Source organism: Alternaria infectoria, assembly GCF_024043175.1.
Source record: "Alternaria infectoria strain BMP 0036 chromosome Unknown scaffold_37, whole genome shotgun sequence".
NCBI classification, from domain to species: Eukaryota; Fungi; Ascomycota; class Dothideomycetes; order Pleosporales; family Pleosporaceae; genus Alternaria; species Alternaria infectoria.
The window spans coordinates 24,769-48,303 of NW_026250726.1; the positions used below are offsets into that span (position 1 = coordinate 24,769).

At 55.0% G+C, this 23,535-nt stretch overlaps 7 protein-coding genes across 7 annotated transcripts; 4 read left to right on the forward strand and 3 right to left on the reverse strand.

The window, feature by feature from the left end:
- Window positions 1–225: 225 nt before the first annotated feature.
- J4E92_010482 (uncharacterized protein) lies at window positions 226–762 on the forward strand (the record flags this gene model as incomplete). Its single annotated transcript, XM_051501819.1, has 2 exons — window positions 226–234; window positions 421–762. The coding sequence occupies 2 exons, from the start codon at window positions 226–228 to the stop codon at window positions 760–762; spliced, it is 351 nt and encodes a 116-aa protein (XP_051347921.1).
- Window positions 763–1,139: 377 nt separating this feature from the next.
- On the reverse strand, window positions 1,140–1,931 carry J4E92_010483 (uncharacterized protein; the record flags this gene model as incomplete). The annotated part of the gene is made up of 1 exon (XM_051501820.1): window positions 1,140–1,931. The coding sequence occupies one exon, from the start codon at window positions 1,929–1,931 to the stop codon at window positions 1,140–1,142; it is 792 nt and encodes a 263-aa protein (XP_051347922.1).
- Window positions 1,932–2,371: 440 nt separating this feature from the next.
- On the forward strand, window positions 2,372–9,130 carry J4E92_010484 (uncharacterized protein; the record flags this gene model as incomplete). Its single annotated transcript, XM_051501821.1, has 3 exons — window positions 2,372–2,660; window positions 2,712–7,237; window positions 7,289–9,130. 3 exons carry the CDS (start codon window positions 2,372–2,374, stop codon window positions 9,128–9,130), a joined length of 6,657 nt encoding a protein of 2,218 aa, XP_051347923.1.
- Window positions 9,131–12,709: 3,579 nt separating this feature from the next.
- Window positions 12,710–14,674, reverse strand: J4E92_010485 (uncharacterized protein; the record flags this gene model as incomplete). Its single annotated transcript, XM_051501822.1, has 3 exons — window positions 12,710–13,951; window positions 14,000–14,368; window positions 14,417–14,674. The coding sequence occupies 3 exons, from the start codon at window positions 14,672–14,674 to the stop codon at window positions 12,710–12,712; spliced, it is 1,869 nt and encodes a 622-aa protein (XP_051347924.1).
- Window positions 14,675–15,060: 386 nt separating this feature from the next.
- On the forward strand, window positions 15,061–16,365 carry J4E92_010486 (uncharacterized protein; the record flags this gene model as incomplete). The annotated part of the gene is made up of 3 exons (XM_051501823.1): window positions 15,061–15,091; window positions 15,140–15,315; window positions 15,370–16,365. The coding sequence occupies 3 exons, from the start codon at window positions 15,061–15,063 to the stop codon at window positions 16,363–16,365; spliced, it is 1,203 nt and encodes a 400-aa protein (XP_051347925.1).
- Window positions 16,366–17,364: 999 nt separating this feature from the next.
- J4E92_010487 (uncharacterized protein) lies at window positions 17,365–19,252 on the forward strand (the record flags this gene model as incomplete). Its single annotated transcript, XM_051501824.1, has 3 exons — window positions 17,365–17,605; window positions 17,666–17,966; window positions 18,085–19,252. The coding sequence occupies 3 exons, from the start codon at window positions 17,365–17,367 to the stop codon at window positions 19,250–19,252; spliced, it is 1,710 nt and encodes a 569-aa protein (XP_051347926.1).
- Window positions 19,253–19,916: 664 nt separating this feature from the next.
- KLP1 (Kinesin heavy chain) lies at window positions 19,917–23,038 on the reverse strand (the record flags this gene model as incomplete). The annotated part of the gene is made up of 6 exons (XM_051501825.1): window positions 19,917–20,187; window positions 20,243–20,520; window positions 20,571–22,742; window positions 22,796–22,890; window positions 22,955–22,974; window positions 23,034–23,038. 6 exons carry the CDS (start codon window positions 23,036–23,038, stop codon window positions 19,917–19,919), a joined length of 2,841 nt encoding a protein of 946 aa, XP_051347927.1.
- Between the last annotated feature and the right edge of the window lie 497 nt (window positions 23,039–23,535).

Here is a 23,535-nt window from a genome sequence, read left to right on the forward strand (position 1 = left end):
ACATTACCTAGCCCTCCATCTCACATGATACTACAGTAGTCCGAAAGTCCGCGCTCACAGTGATCCACAAACACTAACAATAACGACAACGACAAAGGCACACAGCGGCCACTTCCGACCCCATCTCCTCACCGCAGCATCACTTCCGTCCATGGTGTGATGCCCAGTACCGCCTAGACGTGATTCAGCCCTTTAGTCTGCAAACCCCAACCCTACCGGGCCGAAATGCAAGGGGTTCGTCTCCACAGAATGCGTACGCAGTGTCTGTGATGCAACGGACGAAAAACAAACGAGGCTGGATCAGTGGAGATGGTGGAGATGGTGGATATGTGGATATATGAAAGGTACGTGTTGGGTAGGATGGTCGGCCGGGGTAGGAGATGGGGGATGGGCTGTGTGGGTATAAGTAGCTGGGTATAGCACGACCACGACCACCCTCCTATCCAGACAGACAATAAGAATACGTTTACCTACAACTCCGACCTCCTTATCTCAACAACCATGAAGCTCACCGCCCTCCTCACCTTCCTCTGCGCGTCCACCACGCTCGCCGCCACGAACTACGTCCTCCAAGTCGACGGCAGCATCAAAGCCTACGACGTCGAAGAAGGCGACCTACAAGCTCGTCAGCAGTTCGAGAGCTGCTGCGCCACCAGATTCGTGCCGCCGTGCGGCTGTGGTACCGACTGTCCTAGCTGCGGTGTAAGTACCCTACCTACTCTAGAGAAGAAGAAGAAGGACATTGCTAACAGTGCCGTGTAGGTCAGTTGCTGCGGAGTATGAGTTCACTGAGACTGTATGGGGAGGGAGGGCTTGAAGGAGGAGGGGAAATTGGGAAAGAGGAAATGCATAATATTACATATGTTTATTGTTTATGCCAATTTGAAGGAGGTTCAACGGTCTTCCCACGTTGCCCAGAGATGAAAACGCCAGTATACGTGAAAACATGTGCCAACGCCGTCGCTATGCAGTTAAGAAACAAACATGGTCTACTTTATCTCAGTTCCTTCCATGCCATCCAAGGTACTGCGATGACGCAGATCGACACGAGCCACTCATGACTCCCGAAATAACTTAACCACCACGTACGCAAAAGGTACTCCACATCAAATGAGAGAGATTGCAAGCCTCAGACTCGTCTACTTTCTCATTCCGGAGAAGTCTTTCAGGATGCCAATCATGTGGGTATTCGTTTGCTTGCCACCACGACGAGGACCCTTCTTCTTTTTGTTGGTAGGGGCGGCGACAATAACCTTGGCTTGCGTAGCGGCTGTCAACTTGTTGGCCAAGAGCGCTTTGCGCAGCTCATCCGGGTTATCAGGCACCTGAACCGAGTGCCATGCCTTTGCGAAGACGGGGTCCATGGGCAGCATGAGAGAAGGGTCGTTGCCCCAGACAGTCTTTGGCACACCGTCCTTAGCGCGTCGCACCAGCACCTCCTTCTTGTTCTCCATCTTGGTGATGTCGTCGGCGACGGTGGACCAGCCGTCTTTCAGGTCTTTGATCTGAAGTCCCATGGCCGACTTCTGCGTCTGGAAATGGCCTTTGAGCTGCGCGCGGTCGTGGATGCTGAGCTTGCTCTTGTATTTGTAGCGTTCGTTTGCAGAGTCCCAGCTGATCCTGTTGCCGGCGTTGTCGGCGCGCATCAGCTGGCGCAGCTGTTCGCGCTGGATGTGGCCCGGTGGGATGTTGAGGTATTCCATGATGTCGTCAAAGGTGTGCCATTTTTCTTTGCGCTCGCGCAGGAAGTCGTTGACGTAGGTGAGGCGGGTGAAGACGTGCTCGCCGGTGCCTGTGTCCTGCGGCTGCGAGTAGACTACGGGGGGCGCTCCATCGGTAGGACGCTTGCGCTTGCCGCTGGCGGAGGAGCTCGAGGGTGTGGGTGAGGGGGCATTCATGCCTGTGGCCGAGTTCGCTTTGAGGAAGGACATGGTGGTTGTAGTGGTAGTGGTAGAAGTTGAAGATGCGGTCGGGGGTGGCTGTTGCCTGGTCGAGGATGCCTGCTGTCGGCAGTCGAGTGTGCAGCGTCTAGCTAAAGAGTCGCACGGCAGACAACGTGGAAGGTCCGGTAGTAGTGAGCGTGGATGCGCGGAAGGTGCGGCGGGTGAAGGTGAAGGTAGTGAATGGAAGGTGCCGAGTGAAGGCGTCGGAGAAAGACGCATATGTGCTATGACCTCAACCCTGGGAGGCAGCCGCGCTAGTGGTTGGCCCCTGCGCGACCGTCGTCAAACAACTGAACTCGCGACTTTGGCCGCAGACCCGTTCATTGTTCGCGTCAACACCACCCCCCTCCTTTGTCTCTTTTCTCCCCGGGACCCACTCGACCGACCCGGAGAATGGTTCGAGGCCTGCAATAAACTAATACACCATCATGGCGGCATCCGTCGACGTCGGCTACCTGGCCGCGTCCTATTCCGTCCCAGAGACAACCCTACAGTCATTACTATCAGAGCCCACCGTCGAGCTCGTCCAGACGCTCCTCACACAGATCGAAGCGAAGGCGCGCGCATACGATGACCTCCAATCGGAGAAGATCCGCACCGATGTCGAGCTCGAAGCCGCCATCCAGGGCGGAGAGCAGCGCGCGCGCACCCTAAAGGCCACCGCAGAGAAGGCGCAGAAGGAGGCCGAGGAATTGAAGAAGAAGCTAGTCCAAGAGGGTACGCGATGGATAAGCCATGCATGTCCAATTGATACTGACGCGTTTATAGAGAATGCACGGCAAGAGGCAGAGTCGGCGCTGCACAACCTGCGCGCCACGGCCACCAGCTCGACGTCTGAGACGCAGGCGCTGGAGTCGCGCATCAAGACGCTCGAGTCCCAGAACCGCGACCTCATGGCCATGCACGAGACCAAGACGACTGCACACGACCGCCTCGCGAAGGAGCTCACCGAGCAACACCAGAAGTCCGTCGAGCTGCGCAAGCAGGTGTCGACGCTCGAGGAGAAGACGCAGTCGCTTGAGAGCGCGGCCACCAATGTCAAGTTCCGCGAGGCCAACCTGCAGCAGGAGATCGAGCAGCTCCGCAGCAACAACGACTGGTATACGACCGAGCTCAAGACGCGCGCAGACGACCACAGCAAGTACCGGAAGGAGAAGAACGCCCAGATTGCCCAACTCCAGCGCGAGAACGCCGACGCCGCCGAGACCATCGACACCCTAAACCGCTCCGAGACGCTGTTGCGACAACACATTGAGGAGCTCAAGGGCAAGGCCGAGGAGGACCGCCTGCGCATCGAGGAGCTCGAGAATGCAGCGTCAGCCGCCGAGGCCCACTTCCGCATCGAGCTCGACAGCGCGCGCCGCCTGTCGACGCTGCACCAGCAGAACAACGAGATGACCAAGAAGCGCTTGGAGCAGCTGCAGTCGGACAGCAGTCGCGTACAAGAGGAAGCCGCGACCGAGATTGGTCAGCTCATGGCCGAAGTCGAGGCGGAACGCGAAAGGGCTGCCGAGGCCGATGCGCGCACTGCTGAGCTCGAGACGCTCGTCGAGACCCTCAAGAGCGACAACTCCGAGCTTCGAAGCTCCGTCCGCGTACCCGGAACACCGCGACATGGCATGAGCATGAACGGTGGCTTCAGCACGCCCGGCCGAGCTGGTTCACCTGCTGTCGTCTTCTCCCCTGGCGGCTCGCAGCTCAAGACCGATGCGTCCAAGACTCAGCTACTGATCGAGAACAACGACCTCAAGAAAGAGCTTCGCAAGGTCCGTGAGAAGTTAGAAGAGAACACCGGTGTGCTCAACGACATGCTGCAGGAGCTGGAGCGTCACCAACCCGAATTCGACGAGCTTCGCCGCCAGAACGATGCCTTGAACGAGCAGAACAACGAAATCAGCGCGCTTCTCGAAGAAGCCATTGCCGAACGCGAGGCAGCACAACGCGACTCGCGCAAGGCGCTGGGTGATTTGGAAGGCGTACACAACGAATCCGCTCTCCTGCGTCGCCAGGTACAGGACATGACGATCCAGCTGCGGACATTGTTATGGCGTCGCCAGATTGAAGAGCAGGGTCTGGGCAGCCTCACAGAGGAACAGCAAGAGTTCATCGTCAACGCTGTCGAGAACAACCAAGTACCGGACAAGCACGTACCAGACGACTCGCCTACACACCAGATGATCACGAAGCACCTGATCCTCTACAAGGACATTGCTACTCTCCAGCAACAGAACGCCGAACTGACGCGCACACTCCGACAAGTGGGCGACGAACAGGAGAGGCAGGAGGTTCGCATGAAGTCTGAGCAATATCAGCAAGACGTCGAAGAGCTTGGCCGTCTACGCTCCGTGGTCGCTGAGAAGGAAGAAGAGATCAAGTCACTCAACGTTCGCTCGCAAACCCTCAAGACCGAGCGCGATATGTACAGCCGTATAGTTGGCGGTCGGGGCCAGTTGCCGTCTCACTCGCAGTCAACATCCGCGTTCGCACAATCAGTGCCCGCAGGCGGAGCTCCCTTGCTTCTCGAGAACGGCTCTTCATCCCGCGAGATCCCAGAGTACAGCAAGCTTATCAAGGACCTTCAATCACACATCGACCTGCTCAAAGAGGAGAGTGCTACGGACCGCACTACACTCAAGGCGCAGGTTGATAGTCTGACCAAGGACAACTCTCAGCTCCAGAGCGACAAACTGCGTTTCGAGTCGCAGGTGCGTCGAGAGCAGGACAGGTATGCCCGTCTTGAGGGTAGCATCAAACTGCTCCAATCCGAAAAGGACTCGCTCCAGGAACGTTACAACAAGGTCCAAGCCACTATGGCCCAACAGGACGACAGGCTTGTCAAGGCCAACCAGAACGCTGCGGAAGCTGAGGCACGTCTTCAGAGCTTGCAGGGCGAGATGGTGCAGCTCAAGGCATCTCGGGAAATGTCCGCGACCATCGAAGCACGTCTCAAGGAAAGGAACCAGGAGTTGATGACCGAGCGCGATCGGTTGAGCAACATGGTGTCTTCGATTCAGAGTCTGCGCAACGAAGCTGAGTTGGCTACCGCGGAGAGCCGACGCGAGCTGCAGAACACGGTGGACAAGCTTCGGACAGATTTGCAGAGCGCTGAAAGCAAGTTGGAGGACGAGATCGCCGAGCACAAGAGGGCCACCCAGCAACGAGACTACGAGCGAACCGAAACGCAACGACGGATCGACGACCTCATCGCAGCACGCAACAGTGCTGAAGTCAAGTCTGCGACCGCTGAAACGACACGCCACCAGTTGGAGCAACGCCTCAAGGAACTCCAGAACCAACTCCAGTCATCAGAGGAGCGCCTACAGGCTCTTCAACCACGATCGCAGGCCAATGATGAGCAAGATCCTGTCAGCCGTGAGGAAGAGCTGGCTGAACAGGTCTCGGATCTTAAGCGCAAGATCGAGCGCAAAGAAGAGGATCTGGAGGCCGTCACAGCCCAGATTGCCGGCTTCCAGGACATCGCCCAGGATGCCGAGAACCGATTGCAGACCTTCGTCGAGGCCCACGAACGACTCCAGGAGCAACTTAACCTTGCACAAGAAGAGAAGGATGCTACTATCCGCGATCTGCAACAGCGCGTGGAAGACATATCTTCTGAGCTCGCTACAAGCAGCACTGAACTTACCGAACTGCGAGGAAAGCATGAGCAAGACACGTTGGTCCTCAGACAAGAGAAGGAAACCTTGGAAGCAGAGATCACCCGACTCAACAATGATGTAGCCGACTACAAGGCTGAGGCCGAGAACCAGATGCAATACGTCAAGACCCAAGCCAACATCGCCGAGCGCGCCCAGAAGGATTACGAGCACGAGTTCCAGAAACATGCCGAGAGCATGACGAAGCTTCGGGAGCTGCGCGACGAATACAACCAGCTTCAATCCCAGATCACAGAGTTCAAGACGCAAGCAGAAGCTGCACGCACAACGCTGGAGCAGAGTCAAGAACACTGGAAGTCTACCGAGGGCCGCTATGAGGAGCAGCTTGCCGAAGCCAGACGACGCCACGACGACTTGAAGCAATACAACCAGACATTGCTCAAGCAGTTCGACGAATACAAAGAGCAAATCAACAGCTTGAAGAACGACCGTGGCGCATCGACTGGGGAGCCGAGCAGCACGGAGTCCGGCTCCAACAACCTCCAGGACATCGAGACCTATCTCCGCCGAGAGAAGGAGATTCTGGAGGTTCAGCTGAACCTGAAAGTGCAGGAGTCCAAGCGTCTCGAGCAGCAACTCACACACGCCCAGGGTCAGCTCGACCAGACGCGAGAGAAGCTACTGGAAGAGCAAGCCAAGGCCTCGGGTTCGCAGAGCAACTCCAGCCTTGCACATCTCAACAAGAACCTCGAAGAACTCAACGTCTACCGCGAGAGCAATGCGACGTTGCGCAGCGAAAACACGCGTCTCCAGGCCTCATTTGCTGAGAAGGCAAAGGCGTTGGAAGATCTTCAGGCTGAGTTGGAACCCTTGCAAGTTCGCGTAACTGAACTTGAGGGCGAGCTCGAGCTCAATGTAGGCCACCTCAAGGCTGTTGAGGAGGATCGCGACCGCTGGCAGAAGCGTCACCAGGATGTGCTCCAGCGATACGACCGCATCGACCCCAAGGACCTCGAAGATCTCAAACAACAGATCGAGGACCACAAGGTGGAGCGCGATCAGGCACTCGAGCAGGTAGCCGGCCTCAACGAACAGATCACAGCTCTCACAAGCGATGTACAGAAGGCGAATGCTGAGCGAGACAGCATCAAGGCGGCCGAGAGGGAAAAGTTCCAAAAGACACATAATCAGCGCATGTCAGAGAAGAGGGCTGAAATCACCGCACTCACTGCACAGCTCAAGGACGCGCAGGAATCAAGTACAAGCTTACAAGAGGAGGTCGACCGCATCCGCCAAGAGCTCACCAACGCACAAGCCACAAGTGCGAACGCCGGACAATCCCAGGAGCGAACGGCGGCACTTCAGAAGGAGTTGGAGCAGACTCGCGCACGACTGGCGACGACCCAGCAAGAGCTTAATGCTGCGAAGACTGCTCGCGACGAAGCCATTGCTCAGGCGAACACTTCTACTCAGGCGGCTGAGAATGCAGATGCGGGCGAGGAGGGTCAGATCAACGAGAACTCTGACGCTACGACACCCCAGCTGGCTCTTCTGCAGAAGCAGCTGGGTGAAGCTCAGCAAAAGGCTTCGAATGCTGAGAGCAGCCAATCTGCCATTGCAAACCAACTGTCCGAGCTACAAGCGCAACTGTCGACACTGGGCGAGCTCCAGAAGGAAGCCGTGAGTTCCACTTGTGTTCTTGTAAAATACCCCAGACTAACTTTTCCGCAGGCTACCAAAGACACCACCATCGGCGAGCTTCGGAACCAGCTTGCACAGCAACAACCGTCATCGAACCCGGCTTCTGGCGAGCCCGCAACCGACTCTACCACGGCCGTGGAGACTGAAAAGCTCAAGGAGGAGCTCGCTGCGAAGGCCGCCGAAGTCGACGATTTGCGGGCTCAACTTGCTAGTGCGAAGTCTGCACAACAACCCGCAGAGGGCCAGACACAACCGGAAGCCTCGCAGAACGATGAACAGATCACAGCCCTGAAGGCTTCACTCGATCAGCGAGAGACCGAGCTGAACGAACTCGAAGCATCGTTGAAAGCCCGTGAAGACACGATCACTAGGAGAGAAGGCGCCCTGGAGAAGATCAAGAACAAGTACAACGAGTCCATCAAGAAGACCAAGGCCGAATCCAGCGAACAGGTCGAACGCTTGAAGGAGGCTCATCAAGCCGAGCTCGAGAGTCTACGACAAGAGAAGCAAGCCGCTGCGTCGACTCAAAACGCCCCCAGTGAAGGGACCACCGAGGCTCAGCCTGTACCAGATGGCATGATTAACACACAAGATCTACCCCGACCTGCAGTCACGGAGGACCAGCTCAGGAAGTGGTTCAAGACCAACAGCGGGGTGTTGGCGGTGGTGAAATCTCAGATTCACATGAACCTCGAGAAGCAAACAGCTGCGAGGGATGAGAAGATCAAACAGCTCAACGAACAGATCAAGCAGCTCAACATGCAGATCGAACAGCTCAAGACTCAGAAGGCCATCGATGGCATTACGGGTGTGAAACAGGAACCTGAACAACCGAAGGCGGCTGGTTCGGGCGAGGACCTGGCTACCGTCAACGCTGCTTGGGAGAAGAAGCTGAAGGAGAAGCTCGAGGAACTAGAAGCGAAGCTAACCAAGACGCATGAACTGAAGGCGAAACTCAACGCTTCGCAGTTGAAACTGTTCAGGACGAGGTTCAGCTACGTCGAGAAGGCTGCAAAGGAGACGCCGACTGAGGAGGTCGCAAAGGTGTACGCCGTCGCGCTGACCCAGAAGCCCGTGGAAGCCACCAAGCCTGCACAACCCGCCACACCCGCCAAGCCTGCTGCCGCACAAGCTGCACCGAATACATCAACACCAGCACAGCCACAGCCAGCGGCGCCTTCCGCGACCAACACACCTCAAGCAAACGGCACCAACAACGCCACTCCTACTCAGACCACCCAGCCCAACCCCTTCCTCCAAGCTGCCGGCCACGGCACCGCCCCAAACCCATTCCAGCAAAACCAGAACCAAATGGGACGAGGACTCCCGCAGCCAGGTTTCACAGTCCAAGGCCAAGCCCAGGCTCAACAAGCTCAAGCACCGCAGCAGCAAACTGGACGCGGCGCAGGAACCGGGGTCCAAGCCCTCCGCGGCACTCTCCAATCCAACATCCCCCGTGGTGGTGGTGGTGTTGGTGGAACCGGTATCCCCATGCCTGGCGGACGTGGACGAGGCCAGAACCAACCGCAGCAACAACTGCAACAGCAGCAAGGCCAGAACCAGCAACAGCAACAGCAAAACCAAGGTCCAGGTGCATCGCAAATCGGTCGCGGAGGCGGTCGGGGCGGTGGACGGGGGCGCGGGCAACAGAATCAAAACCAGGGTCAGAATCAGAGCTCGCCTGCGAGGGGGCTTAACCCCGGTGCTGCGGGCTTTCAACCTGGACAAGCTGGACAAGCTGGTCAGGCTGGACGTGGACAGAAGCGTGGGGCTGAGGATGATGGGGAGGGTGCGACGAGAGGGGGGAAGAGGGCGAGGGGTGGAAGGGGGGGTGGTGGTGGTGGTAATGGAGGGCAGGCGGGCGCTGAGTAGAGACCGTCACGACACGGGTCGGGGATTTTAAGGGATGGGATGGATGGGATGAGATGGGGATGCGTACATATATATTTTCTTTCTCTTTTGTTCAATGTTTTTTTCTGAGTTTCACGTTCATGGTTATCTTTTTCCCGAGGGATGAACGATGTATTAAAATGAGGTATTTAGCGGTTGCAACTCTGGGATGAGTTTGCGGATTCCTTTCCGAAGATGGATGGAAAGGGCATGTGTGGTTGTACAACAGCATTACATGGTGTTTATGGGAAATTGATATTTATGTGCGTCTTAGATCAATCGGGTTTGGTGAACTGTGTCGTGATGTGCTGACTGACGTGGATGGTATGTGAGTCGATGAGCTGAGACTCTATAAGTGATGGCATGCTGCCGTGCGCCGTTACGGTATTCTTAAGGAAGAGAAAGAGGAGTGATGATTAGGTTAAAAGACTTATAGCATCATCCACGTTAGTACGGGAGCTGTTTTCTCGCTTTCTTTATCTTCTTATAACTTCTGCGTGCTTTGTGCATGTTACCTAGACGATTTAATTAGTTTTAGGTAGGTAGGAGAGGCGGAGGGGTGGAGGTGGAGGTGGAGGGGAGGCGGAGGGGTTTGATCTCGCACTGAAGAAGAATATACGCTTTTGATGGAGACAGTAGCCTAGTCTTTTGTCTAGCGCTAATCGTTTAACTTATACCTCGCTGCGCGGGGTGGGTGAACTGAGGCTTTAGTAGTTTTTCCTTTTGACTCCCGAGGTCTCCGTCCCTGTTAAGCTTTAGCAAATCTTTTAAATCGTCTGGAGTTACGTCCAACACTTTCTCCTTGCTTCTTATCTTCTCATAACTTGCGCGTGCTTGTGCCTGCCACCTACATAATTCAATCATTTTCCCCGGCTAACGCTACCTACGTCATCCTCCCCATCTCCAACGCCGATCTTCCAAAACTCAACCCACCAACACCCCGCGGGATAACCTCCGCATTGTTCCCCACGTGTGCATCGTCCCCTCGATCACGCGATAGAACCTGTCAACCCCGGAATCGACAACCCATGCCAAGCTCCATTTTCTCTAGATAAGCTTCTCGCGCGCTAGTGGTGCCCTCTTTGACGTCCTTCTACTCGCTGCACGTATGGGAACCAAGAGGCTAAATTACCCAAGGCTTGAGATCTGCCTGGATGGAAAGCTTGGATGGAAAGAGTTCGGTAGATAGGAGGATGGGATGTGAGTGGGTGGACGATGGTGAAGTTTGTTAGTTTGTTAGTTAGGGTGTGGTTTGGGGGACGGGTGAAGCCGGGGTCTAGAGAAAGTACCTAGGTATGGGCGGGCTTGGGTGATCTTCGGATGAAGAAATTGTGGGTTACGTAGGGTGATGGGCTGGGATCTGCGATTGAGCGGGATGGGGGTTGTGGATATATGGGGCGGGTTGCGTCTTCTAGAATCATTCCTGGCTTTTGACGACATTTACAGATTTGAAGACACGCGACCAAAGACTACCCAGGTGTATATAACGGGACTCCACAAACATCAACATACAATACAACGACATACAACACTTGGTTCTCAATTCTACCGGCACACGTATATCTCTGGTTAGAACGCAATATCCCACGATGTCACCACACTCGACACAAGACCCGTGTATCCCGTACGGCCGCGGTGGAGCAGGAAACATGCGTATGCCATCCCTTCCCTTTGCCATCATCAACCTCCCCGAACCACCCACACTAACACCGCCCCAGACCGCCGTTCTTCCATAGCGCACATCTGGGCAAACATCCTCTCCTCCTCTTCCTCCACTTCCACCTCCAACAACAAACTCGTCCTCACATCCAGCCCCGCCGACCACTACGCCGCGTCGAAAACAGAACGTAGAAGACATTCGAGTTCGAGGTCGGAAGGAGGGAGGAAAAGTAGTGTAGAGGGGAGGAGGAGGGCGAGTAGTCTTTGGAGTAGGGAGACAGATAGGAGTGGGAAGCATGGGTTGGGGTTGAAGTGGGGGAGATTGTTTAGACGAGGGGTGAAGGAGAGCCATGCGGATGGAGAGAAGCATGTGGGGGATGAATGAGAGGAGGAAGTAAGGGCGCGAAGCGTCTACGTCATATATGTGGTTGAGCGTCATGCTTTCTGCTCATCTCTTTGGATGTTCATGTTTATCCCCTTATCTTTAGCTTACTAGCGAGAATGATACCAATTTCTTCCTTGTTCATTTATACACAAAACATCCCCTTTCCAACTCCTTCTCATCCACCCTTTCCCCGCCATCCTCATCCTCTTCTCCAACTTCCTCTTCAAATACCACAACCCCTTTCCAGCTCCCATCCTTTAACCTCCTAATCACGCGCCCTCGATCGCGACCGCGACCGCGCCCTCGCGCGCGTACCCAAGTGCCCCGCAACCTTGCGCAACCCCGGGACAAGACCCGAAAGCCTCTTGTGATTCCGCATGCTAGACCTGATTTATGATTAACTCGATAGGAGTCGTCGGTGTAGGGAGTGACTGTGTACTCTGGTTCTGCTTTTTCACTGGCGGAATCGTCGCGTCTGATGTAATCTGTGTACGACGACTTCAAGCAGGCGACGGGCCGAGGCGATGACGAGCGGTCGGTGGTTGCGTGATTGGAGTTACTAGGGCGTGGATGGCTTTCGCTGAAGCGCTTATGGCTTTCACTCGTCCGGGTATAGCTTTCACTCGTGCGTATCCGGTCTTCACTTGAGCGTATGCGGCTTTCGCTCAAGCTGGGGCGGGAGTTTATGAAGGATATCGCGTCGCACCGGATGGAAGGGCGGCGAGGAGCCATGGTTGGTCGAGGCGTCATACTTGGGACAGTAAGACTGGTTTGGTGCGTAGTTGGGGGCATGGAGAAGATAACGTGCGGTAAAGAGAGGAAATCATCCATGTTGTACAAACCACCATGCCACATACCCAACCCACATATTAAAAGCCAACTACATCTGCGCAAGGACCACGTCTCGCCATCGAATCACCCCCCATACCAACATATTAATATCTCCGATCTTCGTTTGAACCCGCTGGTTTGGAAATGAACGCGTGCGTGTACGACACACAACATGTCCTTTCACACCGACATACCGGATCATGGCTTCTCTCAACTGCGAACTGACGTGTATTTTTATCTCAGGCGCATTTTAATTCGCCTTTCGAAGGGATCTGCTTCGTCTGTTTATTCCGTTTGCGGGTAAGGTAGACTACATGGCGCACAGTTCTGCCACATTCTTGCATGCAACATGTGAAACAGCAAGGGCGGGCCGGCGATCTTCCACCCTAAGTACGCCAGGCTGCGGGATGTCTTTCACAGTACACGTGCGAAACGTTGCAAATCATGTGGCGGTCTGGGTTGGAGTTTCGGTATTTATTGCTGGGTTTGGGGTTGCTCGTGTTGATCGAGATTGGCGGGGTGGTTCATGCTGGCATCGGTTTTCTTTGTTCTCCGATCAGACTACTTTGTCAAGTTGCGATATGAATGGCTGCTGCTTACAGGACGCGAGTCAGTTGAATTGAAGGTGTTGTGACATTGGATTGCTTGCTCATTTACAATCGTGATCTTCGGGTGGCCGTGGCCGCCTACAATGGCACCGCCGCACCGTCACCTCGCAGATCACTACCTCCACTCCAGACCTGCACACCGTCGTCTACGTGTCGCCGGATGATCTGGCCCCGACCAAACATACCACGTCCGTAGCCGTCCAGTTGCTTGACGTTATGACCGAGTGCTCGCAGCTCCTCTACGACCTTTTGGTCGATACCCTCTTCCAGGTAGATCGTGGCGTCAGTCATCTTGCCGTCAGCGCTAGGCATACCGGCTCCGATGCAGAAGCGCGGTGAATCTAGCGCAGCTTGCGGGTTGAGTTTGAAGACTTCTTGGTTGAGGAGTACCTGTACATGACCCTGAGGTTGCATGAAACCGCCCATGACGCCGTACACGGAGTGCAGACTACCATCGTTGATGTATGTTGTCAGGCCAGGGATGATAGTGTGGTATGGTCGCTTTCTCGGGGCCAGAACATTCGGGTGGTCTTTGTCGAGACTGAAGTTTGCTCCTCGGTTTTGTAGAGTGAAACCACAGCCTTTGGGGATGATGGCGGTACCAAATCCGCCATAGTTGCTGTTGATGAAGGAGATGGCGTTTCCTTCAGGGTCAGAACAGCAGAAGTAGACAGTGTCGCTTTGCAGATGTGCTGGAGAACCATGGACAGGGGCTGAGATGGCCTTCTTTTGATCGAATAGTTTCGCTCGCTCAGCAAGATACTCTTCCGAGATGAGCTCGGCAGATGGCACTTTGACGACGTTCGGGTCTGTGACGAACCAATGGGCATCACAGAAGGCAATTCGCAATGCTTCGATGACGGTGTGAAGATATTGCGTGCTGTTGTGGTCTTTGAGGCTCCACTTTGCAATCTTCTTCTGCTTCTCAAGTTCCTGGATAATGCCGAGGGCCATCAAAGCGACGATTCCTTGACCGTTTGGTGGATGTTCCCATAGCTCGATACCGCCGTCGGGTCGCTCTCCAACACCTTGGCCTGTGTACTTTAGCGAGATGGGGTCTACTGGCTCTGTCCCGGTTTCTGCATGGTGTTTGAGATCGTCTAGAGTGAGATAGCCACCGAGATCTTGCACTACTTTTACGAGCTGCTCGGCTACTTCGCCCTCGTAGAATCCTTTCTTTCCGTGCTTGGCCAGCAGTTTGAAGGTGTTACCCATGGTGGGGTTCTTCATGATTTCTCCGGCTTTGGGCGCTCTGCCATCCTTGAGCATCTCGCGGCCATTGGGCGATGCTTTCAAGAGGTCCTTTTCGCTCGCTGCCCACTATAGAATGTCAGAACGTCACCTGTTCATAAGCGTTGCAAAACTCACGAATGTTGCTGATAGCTCGGAGACTGGGAAACCGTTCTCCGCGAGATCAATGGCCGGCGCGAGCACGTCCTCCATGCTGACCTTTCCACTACCAAATCGCTCAACACAGTCAACCCATCCTGCTGCTGCGCCAGGCACTGTCGCGGCATGTACATGATCCATGGGAATCTGACCGCTCTGGCCTTCTGCAATGTTGAGGTCTTTCCTGACCTTGTCGAGGGTGACGTTCGCACCACTCCGGCCGGAACCGTTCATGGCGGATACCTTCTTCGTCTTCGCATCGTAGTACAGACAGAACATATCACCACCGATGCCCGTTGAGCCCGGCTCTGTGACATTGATGGCTGCCGCAACGGCCACCGCAGCATCCTTCGTAACGTTAGCATGAGATCGAAGTGGTGATGGATTACGTCATACTGCCGCATTACCACCTTTCCTCAGGATCTCAATTCCAGCAGCGGCTGCAAGTGGCTGCGTACATGACACAATGCCTTTGGTGCTATGTACGACTGAGCGTCGACTGGGAAAATGGACGAATTGGGGCTCGGGATGTGGGTAGACATTGCGGGTATTCGAAGTTGTGCTATCCATGGCGACTTTGGCGACTTTGGCGGGCCGTTCTTGCTCAGGCTCTTGTTGGGGTTTGGACCTCTTGCTTCGTCGTGGGGTAGGCATGGGGACTTGAATTGTGAAGCTTGGAGCTATGAGTGGGGTACGGGCAAGCTGCTATGGTATACCTAGGTACCTAAGTAGTCTCCAACGGTTATCCCCGGAGATGGTTGATGCCGTTCAACGTGCCGATTTCGCTCGATAATCCCTCGGGACATATCGCAGTGTCCCCGCCTATCTCCATGACGTCTCCATAACAGGAAGGTGGTAAGGCGGTGTAGTCCGCTTTAATCTGCCGGGGTGAGGGTTATCATCACGTGCACACGTTCCGAGCCGATCGGAACGCGCATTGGACATGGAGAAATTCACAGATTGGAGCTTGAGGCAACTCGACGATGCTTACAACGTCATGGATATGTCGCAATTGCCTGTCGCGCATTGCTCGTCCGTTGATGAATCGCGGCATTCGGCTCCAGAGTAATGGTATGTATTGAATGTGTCCGGTTTGGCCCAGTCGCTAATATCGCATAGCTGCGACATCCGAGTCTATACCCCCAGCCCTCCTCACAAGAGCCCGCGCAATCGTTTCCGAGCATAAGCAACTCACAGAAAAGCTTTCAAATGGCTTTGACACACGCGCGGCGAAGAAGCTCGGCGAGTACAGCCCGATCGTGAACGCATTAGGAGAATGGGACAAAGCCAATGAGGTAAGCGGGACATCGCAGCCAGCAGGAGCACTTCAGTAGCTGATATGGACTAAGTCTGTGACAGAGCTCACCTCGATGATACACGACTCCTCGACCGATCCCGAACTACGATCACTCGCTTCCGACGACCTTGGAGAAACCCGAACACAGCTCGCCAATGCTTCACAGAACCTCATCACCTCTCTGGTGCCGATACACCCATTTGCACACCTACCATGTCTTCTGGAAATACGGCCTGGCGCAGGCGGATCAGAGGCAGCTATATTTGCGGGGGACCTCTTCCGCATGTACTCAGCCTTCTGCAACCGCAATGGCTTTCGCACAAATCTTCTCAAGTATGAGAACATAAACGGCACAACTGAAGCGGGTGTACCGCTATCAGAAGCCATCATCGAGGTGGAGAACGATGGCGCATATGGCGTCTTCCGATGCGAAGCAGGCGTGCACAGGGTGCAGCGCGTGCCCGCTACTGAGGCCAAAGGACGCACACACACGAGCGCGGCATCCGTACACGTGCTACCTAGTGTACAAGAGAACTCTGCAGAAGAGCAGGACTTCGAAGACCCTGAGAGCGACTACTACATCGACGTGAAAGAGGTCAAACTAGAAGTCATGAGGGCAAGCGGTGCCGGTGGCCAGCACGTCAACAAGACCGAGTCAGCAGTTCGGCTAACGCATATTCCCACAAACACGGTCGTCGCGATGCAAGATTCTAGATCCCAGCACAAGAACAAAGAGAAGGCTTGGGCGCTTCTGCGCTCGCGTATCGCCCAGTCAAGACGCGAGAAACGCGAAGAGGAGATGGCCAACATGCGACGAAGCGTTATTGGTGTGGCGAAGATGGGCCGCGGTGACAAGGTGCGCACCTACAACTGGGGGCAGCAGCGGGTTACCGACCATAGGAGTGGAACCACTGTGCATGATTTAGACGATGTAATGGGTGGTGGCCAGACGCTTGAGAAGGTCATGGAGAGTGTTCGCAGCTGGCTTATGGAGCGAGATGTCGAGGCCTTGATCGCGGATGATGCTGGATCGAAGGACAAGAAGTGAGGTGCAGAGGTATGCCCGGACAGAGATGATGTTTCTCATCCGGTATCCGTATTGCACAACATGCACGAAAAGCACCTGGAGAGCAAGCCTGAGGAATTACATCGCCGAACCAGCGCTCAACAAAAAGCAGGGCCATCCACATAGACGTACGCTGTCGGATGCATTCATGCGAACTGCCGGAACCGCACCGCCGGAATCGCGAATTCAAATGGTTTCAATCGAGCTACATCCAGTACTTGTTTTCATCTTTGTTTCCAACGTGACTGCGCCAGCATTCATGAGAAGTCCCATTCTTTCTAACTAAACAGTATAGTCGTCAAATGAATACTTCGTCTGGTAGATAAGATAGGCTTGCGAACCGCATATAGGCTACTCAGAACCTCGCCGGGGTCACATTACCCTATGTACGCCATCTTTACCACAACGCAACCTGCACACCAAATCCGATCTATCCAGGCCCGCCACCAAAAACAAAAAGCTCGTAGCTGAGCCGCTCGCCAAGTCCATAGGGCCCGATTCCCACACTGCGGGGTACATGGAACCTTTTCCCGGCAAGATGCTAGCCACAAAGGTCTCTTCCTCACGATGTCGCTACAATCGAGTCAGTCTAACCTATGCGCCACCTTTGATCCAAAATGGGCCCAGATCGTCGCATTGCTGAAACGTTCGTCAATTCCCCGCACTCAGTAGCTGCAAACTACCCCAGGTTTCGCTTGTGCTAGTCACTGGAAACAGTTCGAGTGGGTCGAATGTGGGCTTGGTACGCGCCTACTGGGTCGCTACAAGAAATTGACTGCATCTTTGCGAGGCCAAGCTGAACTGATAGGAAGACGTTTTCAGGAATGTGGGGTGCGTTTGGTATCGGGATGTGGGAGGGATTGAAGATATAGGATAGTTATGATCTCGTCACTGGGGGTAGACAGTTGCAAGCACCTAGTCTCCTCCTTTCAAAGTCGCAGTACTGAATCAACAGAATTCTTTTACTCAGCTCGCTATATCATGGCTTCAGATACCATCCAACCCGACTACGAAAAGGAGAAGCAACAAGTCAGTCATCACATCGAACATGCAAACCCGCATCATGTCACAGACTTGTCGCTGGAGTCACAGCATGACCAAACAGACCAAGGCGTGGACATGAATAATGCCCACGCACTCAAAGGAGACGACTCAGATGGCAAGGTAGAATGGAGTGTGCGTAGCATCTTCGCCGCCATCTTCCTCGCCGCACTATACACCGGTACAACCACCCCTCCTCACCCCATCCCATCCCCAACCCAAACTAACCACCCCACTCCAGGCTCCCAAGTAATCCTCTACTTCGCCGGCGCCTCCCTCTCCTTCATCGAAGCCGATCTCAATCTCGACCGCGGCTCAGCCTGGCTGCCCACCGCCAACATCCTCGCCATCGCCGCCGTATGCCCATATGCAGGCTACCTCCAAGACCTCTTCGGGAAACGCTACATCGCACTCTTTGGCTCCTTTTGCATAAGCCTCGGATGTGCATTGATGGGCAGTGGACAGAATTTCGGACAGCTGTTGGCTGGCATGGCGATTTCGGGGGCGGGGGCTGCGACGGGGGAGTTGACTGGTCTTGCTGGGTAGGTTGTGTTATTTCTTTGCTTTCGTCTGTTGTCTTCTGTTCTAGTTTCTTCATCCACTGGTTCAGTTGCCACGACCGCTAGTTATATCAATCCCTACTAACCCCCCTCACCCCAGCCTCGCAGAAGTCGTCCCCGTAAAATACCGCGGCTACTCCCTCGCCCTCGTAACCGCCTTCGTCCTCCCCTTCTGCCCCTACCTCCTCTACGTAGAACTCTGGTCCCACTCCGCCACCGGTCCAGGTTGGCGTTGGGGCCCCTGGGTCGCCCTAATCTTCAACGCAATCGTCGGCGTCGGCCTCGCCCTAACCTACTTCCCACAGCGCGCCAATACCAACTCCGACCCCACCTACTCCCGAAAAGCGATCTTGAAAAGAATAGACTATGTGGGTGGTGTACTATCTATAACAGGCCTAACCCTCTTCCTCGTCGCCCTCCAATCAGGCGGCTACACCCACCCCTGGACGTCCGCCTACGTCCTCTGTACCATGCTCATCGGCCTCCTCCTCATCCTTCTATGGATCCTCTTCGAGACAAAATTCGCAACACACCCCATGGTCCCCGCCGCCCTTTTCTCCGGCCAGCGCATCGTCGGTCTCGCGTATGTCGTTGCGTTTAGCGCCGGAATGAATTTCTTCAGCATACTTAATTTCTTTCCCGTCACGTTTAGTAGTGTTTACACACCCGATCCTGTGTCTATTGGACTGAGGGGCTTGGGACCCGCGCTTACGACGGCGGTGGGCGCAATATTCTTTAATGCGGCGTTGAGTATGTTTCCGGGGCATACAAGAGAAGTACTGCTGCTGGCTGTGGGGATTATGACAAGTTTTGCTGGGGCGCTGGCGGTTATGACGCCAGACAACGAACGACTAGTTCTATTCCTGGGATCCATGGCGGGGTTTGGTGTAGGCGGCGTTCTTGTTCCCGCTGCGACGGTTGCGATGCTGGTTTGTCCAGATGCGCTTATCACGACCGCCGCAGCATTATCGCTGTCGATTCGCACGGTTGGCGGCAGTATCGGGTATTCGATTTACTACAACATCTTCGCGGGGAAGCTGACTGCCAATCTACCAAAGTACACGGCGATGTATGCGGTGCAAGCTGGTCTGCCGCTGGAGAGTGTGGAGGCTTTCGTGGGCTTGTTTCTTACGGAGCCGGAGAAGTTGGCTACGGCGGGTATTCCGGGTGTTACGCCGCAGGTTATTGAGGGTGCGACGATTGGGACGAGGTGGGCGTATAGTGAGAGTTTGAAGTATGTTTGGGTATGTTGGACTTTTCCCCGCTGACTGCTTAGATATCAGGAAGCTAACGTTGATGGGCATCTAGTTTACGAGCATCGCCTTCGGCAGTATAGCAATTATCTGCACCCTCCTACTACCGAGTACGAAGAAGTACCAGACGAACCGTGTCGCCGTCCGAATATGAGAGACTACCTTCAGAACACTTAGCTTCCCACCTTCCTTACTAGTCAGCTTCATAGTTGTTCATATGACAATCAGTATAAACCCAATGCTCATAAAGTGCGTCCTTTCTCTATATTACTGCACCACCAAATCATATCATACAACGACAGAGCACAGAACGAAGGAGCGTAGACAAACATCCTCATGCAAGGTATTCAAAGATAATGAATCTATGGTATAAAGTGGGTTTACGCAAAACAGTACGCGAACCAAGCGATAGAAAGCCAAAAAGGTGACAACCCACTCACTCCTTGATCGAGTACATGATTCAGTTCGGGCATGCATCTCATCTCATCCATCGACCTTCCTTTCTTCCCTTCGTCCACACAAAGCGCGACGCCATAAACACCCGTCATTCCTACCTTGTTCATCCCATCCCATTCCCTCCCATTCCCTCCCATCCAATCAATGATACCCACCCAAATCCATCTCGTACTCATACTCCACCCTCTCTACCCTTTCCTCACCACCCCCACCCCCACCCCCACTACCGCTGATTAAAGAACCAGCTCGTCCTCTTCCCCTTATTCGCATCCCCCCCATCACCGTCCTGCTTCTGCAGATTGCCAATGACAGGGAGGACAGGGCCGTCCGCGACGGGTCCACCACCGCCGCCACGAAGCGGTTTGGCGATGCGGGACCCGACGCCGCCGAAGCCAGCGTAGGATGCGCCGCCAGCGGGGGAACCGAGACCGCGGGTGGAGCCTGCTTTGGCGGACTCGAGGCGCTCTTTGACGGCTGTGAGTTGGGCTTCGAAGCTAACAAAGTGTTAGTAAGGGGTTGAGGGGATGAAAGAAGGGGTGGGGAAGTTACCGGTGATTCGCAGCTGTGAGTTTCTCCTGGGAGTCTTGCAACAAGCTTTCTAGAGACTGTATCCGCTCATTGCGGGCCATGAGTTTGCGCTCGGCGATGGCGACTTCCTTCTTCAGGGAGCTGTTTTGCTCGACGAGCTGGCGCTGGACGACGGTGAGCTGCTCGAGGTTGCGCTCGAGGAACATCATCTTCTTCTGCTGAGCGCGGTTGTTGGAGGTACGGAGCACGTTGTTATACTGCTCGCGTGTCTCGTCTAACGAAATCTCAAGCTCGACAACCTGTGGCTTATTAGCAATGCGTCTTCGTTTGAGAAGCTCAGTCTGCTCACTCGTTCACAGCGGTTCTGGAGATCGCGCATGAGGCTCTTCTTCATGTTGTCAAACTCGGCAATCTGCTGTTGCACAGTCTTGCCGTTGATGCCGTTGGCGACACCGTTGGCAATAGCGCCACTCTTAATGCGCTGTTGCAGGCTTTCGTTCTCGGCCTTGAGCTTCTGGTTCTCTTCCAGCATACGCGCAGTATCCTGCTTGAGACTTTCGACAAGTTCGAGGTTGCCTTCTTGTCGGGCAGAGTAGGCGTCGGCGAGGCGTGCCTTGAGCTCCTCCTTGTCTTGCTCCGAGAGGTTGCCCTCGAGAAGTTCCTCGTACTGCGTCTGCAAGGTCTCGCAGCGTGCCTCCAGTGCTTCGCGGCGCTTGGCATATGTGTTGTCCTCCTCACTGCGGGCAGTAAGGGAGAGCTCGGCCTGTCGTACAATGCCCTGTGTTTCGACAATCTTCTCCCGCAGGCCCTTGATCGCATCCGGAGCAATCGCCTCGCCAGCCGCGCTCATGTCGTGGAGCTGGTCTAGCTCCTCAATGATCTTCCGTATCGTGCGCTCGTTGTCACTGAACACCTCGCCGCCGAGATCGAAGCCGGCCATCATTTGTGCCATTGCCTCGGCCTTCTTCCTCTTCTTCTCGTCCATAGCGGCGGAAGTCTCCTTGGCGTTCATCTTCGCGTCCAGGAGCTGTTGCTTGACATCGTCCAGCTCGGTGGTCAGCTCAGAGTTAGCTTCCTTCAGTCCGTCCATGGTGATTTGCGCCTCCTTGCTCTCGAACTGAATCTTCTCAACCTGCATGCGCATTTCGTTGAGCTCCATGGTGATTCGCTCATTGTCCTTGTTCGTCTTCGCGTCCCGGTCTTTGTAGTATTGGAGCTCCTCTTTGGCAGACTTGAGTTGGTCCTCAGCCTTGGCAAGCTGCGATTCCTTTTCTGCAACCTGGTCCTGGAGTTCGTTCTCTCTTCGCAGAAAGTCGTCCTTCTCGTCCTTGTCTAGTGGTATGCTGGGTGTGCCTGCGCGTTCCAGGTCCATTCGCGAATCAGGTCGTGGCGTTTCAGAGTTTCTCACACCTTCCAGTCTCGATGGCGTGCCCGGACGAGGCGTTGTCGCTGGCTTTCTGCCTGAAGACGGACTAGTCTCCAGAGGCGGAATCCATTTCTCCTTGGGGACGCTTTCACCTGCACGCCATACCGAGACTTCGCCCTCAAGCGATCCGATGTATGTCTCGTATGACGTGACTTGTCCTTGTACCTTCTTGAGCATGGCCTTGAGCTCAGCCGGACTGAGTTCGGCGTTGACCTTGGCCTTGTTCTTGATAGTCTTTGCGCGCATACCGAATCGAAGTGTTCCCAGCGTTTCGGCATCGTTATAACTACTTGGCGAACAATTGATGATCAGAGTTGTCCGGGAGTTACCACCGAGCGATTCTTGCAAGATACGTGTGAGCTTCGAGTCTCGGTAGGGGATATGTTGCGTTTTGCTGTCGGTCAAGCAGTTGATGACCATGCCCAAGGCACTCAAACTCTTGTTGATCTTCTTTGCTTCCTCCAGCGTCTGTCCACTCGCTCCAGTCTTGCCGACCTTCTCAGAACCAGCCAAATCGACCAAGAAGAGCTGTCCGCTCTTCAAGGACCCGGTCTCGACGTTCTTCTGGTTGACCGTTACGACAAAGATGGAATGCGATCGCGAGGATTCGGCGTTCATGTTGGTAGCTGAGACCGCTCGTGCAGATCCACCTCTTCGGAGGACCTCGTAGACTTCTTCCTCGCTCGAAACGTATACTTCCAGCAGACCCTTGACGTAGACTCCCCTGTTCTTCTCTTCGTGCACCGGCAGATTGTCGTTTTGGGGAACCAAAAGATCGCGAATGCGCTCCATGTAAATCTCCATGTAACTGACGCGGACGGTGTATTCAATGTTGCTCGGCGATGCCAGAATGCTTGCGAAGATTTGCTGGATGATACGCGGGATGACTCCCTTGCCGACCTCATCGTCCATATCGCTACCCATCATGGTGTACGACTTTCCAGCTCCTGTCTGCCCGTAGGCGAAGACTGTTCCGTTGTATCCATTCAAGATATCGTCGACGGTGGGGCGGATGGAGTAGTCGAAGACGTCGGCCTGGCGGGAGTTCATGTCGAAAACGCGATCGAAGGTAAAGGCCCCGGAGGCCTCTTTCGACTAACACAGCATTAGTGGCTCTGCTTTGCATCCCTCGAGCTGGCATGCCGTACCTGGATCGTACATGTGTCGTCGGATTTGAATTCGACTATGGGCTCTCCGCCGCTGGCTATCTCGACCTTGTTTTGCGGGCGGAACCGCGCCACCACTGCAGTCGTACCGTCAGTAACCCGTATCCCATGCGTCTCTGTGTCTCGTGTATGGCGGCGCACCTTTGATAGTATTGGAGCCCCTGTCGCCCGTTTTGTTAGCCATGCCACCCCTCTTCGCCGCCATCTTGGAGCTACTCACGACATGGTTGCTGCTGTTCAGGCGGTGCGGCCCAGAGGCCTCGCTCTGTTTGCTTCGCTCGCGCTTCGGGGCAGGTGTTGCTGCAGGCCCGCCGGGAGGTCCTGTTGTGGCACCGTCACGTCTCGCTGTGTCTCGGCGCGTGGGAGGTGGGTAATTACAGGCCCCGCTATGACTATGGTTAAGGGGAACTGCTGAAACGGCCACGGATTCTTCTGGGGGCTCGCCGGGGACTCCTTCGCTGCTCGCGCCAGGAGAAAGTGAGGGGACAACAGCACGGGGGCGCGCGCGGTGAGGGAGACGAGCGATGTTGATGCCGGCCGATTGTCGAGGTGCGGGCTCGGGCTTGTGTTGATACGCCCAGGGTCTGCATGCCCATAGCGCGCCTTCCTCCTCCCCGCCGCCAACGGCCGTGACGCAACCTGCCTGGTCAAAGCATGCTCTGCGCATCTTCCTTTATGGCGACCTCTTTGTCCCGCCTACTTGCATCGCTTCATGGCATTGT